The sequence below is a fragment of the Antechinus flavipes genome, chromosome 1, assembly GCF_016432865.1.
Source record: "Antechinus flavipes isolate AdamAnt ecotype Samford, QLD, Australia chromosome 1, AdamAnt_v2, whole genome shotgun sequence".
Lineage (NCBI taxonomy): Eukaryota > Metazoa > Chordata > Mammalia > Dasyuromorphia > Dasyuridae > Antechinus > Antechinus flavipes.
In genome coordinates, this window is record NC_067398.1 from 725,031,233 (window position 1) to 725,035,154 (window position 3,922).

The window sequence follows — 3,922 nt, forward strand, 5'->3', positions numbered from 1 at the left end:
TTAAAAACTTTCTGGTACACTTTCAAAGAGTTTTGTTCAAGCATTTACAAGCATATCCCAAGTGTCCCTGACAGCTTATGGGAAAGAAAAAAGAAACAGATGAAGGTTAAATATCAATAAGTTGGCTAAACATTGGATTCTCACATTGATGAGGTTTATTATTATTGAAATATTCTGTGCTTCTGGCAGGCATTCTGAGACAATATCATAGAATAATTTCAGCCCTTCAAATGCACTTTTTTCTTTATCCTTTCTTGGGTGTTCCTTTCTGGTCTCAATAGGATCACATAACACTTGGGAATAAAGATACAGCCCAGTAAGCCAGCACTGGAGGCCAGGATGGAGAAGATCTCTACAACAACCATAGCTTTGCCCCTGGTACTCTGGTACGTGGGTAGGAAGGAGACCCAGACACTGCAGAACACCAGCATGCTGAAGGTGATGAACTTGGCTTCATTGAAGGTATCAGGCAGATTTCTGGCCAGGAAAGCCACTGTGAAGCTGCCCAGGGCCAGGAAGCCCATGTAGCCCAGGACACAATAAAAGGCAATATCAGAGCCCTCATTACATTGAATGATGATGTGACCAGGTTCAGAATATGGGTCTAAATCTGGGAATGGTGGAGAAGTTCCCAGCCAGATGCCACAGAGAATCACTTGAATCCCAGAGCAGATGAGGACAATAAAGTTGGATACTCTAGATTGTACCCACATCCTGATTCTCCTCCCTGGTCTTGTAACTCTGAAGGCCAGAACCACCATAATGGTTTTGGCCAAAATGGAGGACACAGCCACAGTGAAGACGACTCCAAAAATTGTTTGTCTGAGGAGGCAGGTGGCTGCAGTGGGACGACCAAGGAAGAGCAGGGAGCAGAGGAAACAGAAGGTGAGGGAGATGAGGAGAGCATAGCTGAGAGCCCGGTTATTGGCCTTGACTATAGGTGTATCTTGAAACTTCACAAAAACCCTCAGAACCAAGGCTGTCAGGAGAGAGAAGGAAATAGCTACCAATGCCAGAGTCGTCCCTAAAGGTTCTGTAATATCCAGAAAGGTCACGATCTTTGGGAAGCAGTGATCTCTATTCTTATTTGGATACTCATCTTCTGGGCACTTCTCACAATGGTCCACATCTGAAGAAAATAATCCCCCAAAAAACAAGAAAGAAAGAAAAGAATCCTGTCAGATCCTTGCTTCTGTAGGAGAAGCTCCTGCTGGTGACCTACTCTCTATAATTAAATTCCATCTATCTTGTATATATTCAATAGTTACTTTGCTGTTCACACATTGTCTTCCCTACTACAAGGTGAACTTCTTGAGTGCAGAAACTAGTTTTGCCTTTTTATGTGTCACCATCACTTAAAACTGTTCCTAACACTAAGTAGATACTTAATAAACTCTACAGCTTCTTTCATGATCCCTAAATAGTGAACCACATTTTGCTAGTTATGGTTTATATTGTGATTAACATAAAGCATGAGCCAAATCCTAGAAAAATTAACAAAGTGTTCTTAAAACCAGCTTACCTTGGATAGACTTCATCATATCATTTGTTACCTGGGATTCACTGTAGTCTATTACTTTTAGATGTATTAGTAACATAAAAAAGAAAGTAATTCCAGTGCTAATTCTGGAGTGACTCCATCATGAATTAAGTTATCTACATTCAGAAAGAAGTCTATATGTAACATCCTTTTTTTTCCCCTGGGACAATTCATTTCTCTTCATAACCAAACTCGTCTTCACTCTTAATACATAATACTTTACTAGTTGAACTGGGGAGAAGGGGCAGGGGTTTTGTTTTTTATAGTGAGATTGTAAATTCTCCTTTATACTAAACTTTTCTCAGGTCTTTGCTGTTAGAGGCAGCAAGGAGTCAGGGAGATGAGTATAAATCTAACTTCAGCTCTTTATAAGGTGAGGGGCCTAGCCAAATTAATAAATATCTTTTTATGTCAGTTTCCACATGTGTAAAAGGGAGATATTACCACCATCCAAGGTAATTGTAAGAATTAAGTACCATAGACAATGAAGCAATATCAATACTAAATCTATTTACATCAAATAATATGACATCCATCTATTTTTTTAAAAAAAAGTTAAATGGATTGCAAGTGGAAATAAACAGTAGTACAACAATAGTGGGATTTTTATTCTTCCTTTCTCATAAATAGGAAAACCTAACCAAAAAGTAAATGAGAAAAAAGATATGGACATAAATAGAATTTTAGATAAGATAGAATATAAAAAAAATTGAATGGGAATAGAAAGGAATATACCTTTTCTCAGTGCTTCCTGCTACCTTTTCAAAGATTAACCATATATGAGGACAAAAAAATAGAAATATTAAATTCATTCTTTTTAAATCATAATGCAATAAAAATTATATTAAATAAAGGACCATGAAAGCATAAAATTAAAATTAATTGGAGACTAAACAAGCTAATATTAATGAATTAGTGGGTTGAAGGACAAATTATTTCATTAAAAGAGAATGAAAATAATAACATTAAAACTTATGAGATATATCAAAAGTAGTATATAAAATAAAATTATCTAAATTCCTTTTTTTCTTCCCTTTGCCCCAGCCTAGAGATGAGAATTTTTTTGCTCTATGTTTTTTTTCTCTATATTTTTGGTCTTTCTATATATTTTTGCTCTATATTGCCAAAGTATTCCTTGCAGCTCTTTTTATGATGGCAAAGAACTAGAAATTTCAGGGATGCCCATCACTTGGAAAGTGACTGACCAAGTTGTAATGTATAATTAAAATGGAATAATACTGTGTTATAAGAAAGGATCAGCTTGAGGATAGTAGAAAAAATGAGCAAAATTAAGTGAATATTTTATACAGTCATTGTTTTCAGAACAGCTTTGAGGGAACAAGTCATTTTGACTACTATTGCCCCTTTCAAGTGGCTCTACCCTAACTTGGTCAAATTTCTCTTTTACATTTTCTATCAAAGAAGAAATGTGAAATCCTGTGCTCAGCTTCTATCAGCACACATGTCTGAAAGGAAACCCTTTTCATTTACAGTTGTGATGGTAAATTTTTAACAACTGGCTTTTGAGGGAGGGGAAATCTATGTAAAGCCCACTCATAAATTGAATGCACATCATCAACTATTTCTACATCCTTTTCCTAAGTTTGATCAACAAACAAATCAAACTCTAATTAGCAACATTGGTTTAGTTCCTCTGTGTAAATTTTCCTTTGTATAAATTTGCCACTCAGAGGTGAACATAAGCTGGCTCCTGCACACTCTTATTTCCTATATTACAATGCTCAGGCCCAGAATGAAGATGTGGTTCATGATTCATAAAGGAATAAGGGAAGACATTATACACACACACACACACACACACACACACACACACACACACACACATACACACACATGTTTGTTATCATGCTGTGATGTCTGATACAATTCTTTGCCTTTATTTCAGTATTTCCAGCTATGTGTCCTTATCTCAGACATTTATCTTGATTCTCTTTGCTGGTTATATCCTATTATTGGAGCAATGATATCACTTTGGATTAGCTATTATTCCAAAAACTCAACCCAACACGGTTCTATATCGAAGACTCACTAGAGAAGCCCCTTGAAGACACTTACTAATTTGATTAGAAACTTCTCCTTCTGGGCACTGGGAACATATGAAGCAGCAGACAGCCTTTCCCTCCTCAATTGTCTTCCTGTATCCAAGGTTACAGCTCTCACTGCACACAGACTGGGGGGTCTAAGTCATTAACAAGAAAGTGAGAAGTATACCATTATCTTGAGAGAGCTTTGTGGTGAGTAGTATAGGCCAAGAAGCTATATCCTTTAAATCACCTCTGATCTTTACACTTACATCCTACATCAAGGAGCATCACTAATGGAATATCCAAGGGATCTCCTTTCTTGTCCCACCTTTGTCAT

At 36.7% G+C, this 3,922-nt stretch overlaps 1 protein-coding gene across 1 annotated transcript; it reads right to left on the reverse strand.

Annotated features, from left to right (window-relative positions):
* Positions 1 to 218: 218 nt before the first annotated feature.
* Positions 219 to 3,922, reverse strand: LOC127549146 (vomeronasal type-2 receptor 26-like). Its single transcript, XM_051976976.1, has 3 exons — positions 3,914 to 3,922; positions 3,617 to 3,740; positions 219 to 1,129 (listed from the first exon to the last, which is right to left on the reverse strand). Exons 1-3 carry the CDS (start codon positions 3,920 to 3,922, stop codon positions 219 to 221), a joined length of 1,044 nt encoding a protein of 347 aa, XP_051832936.1.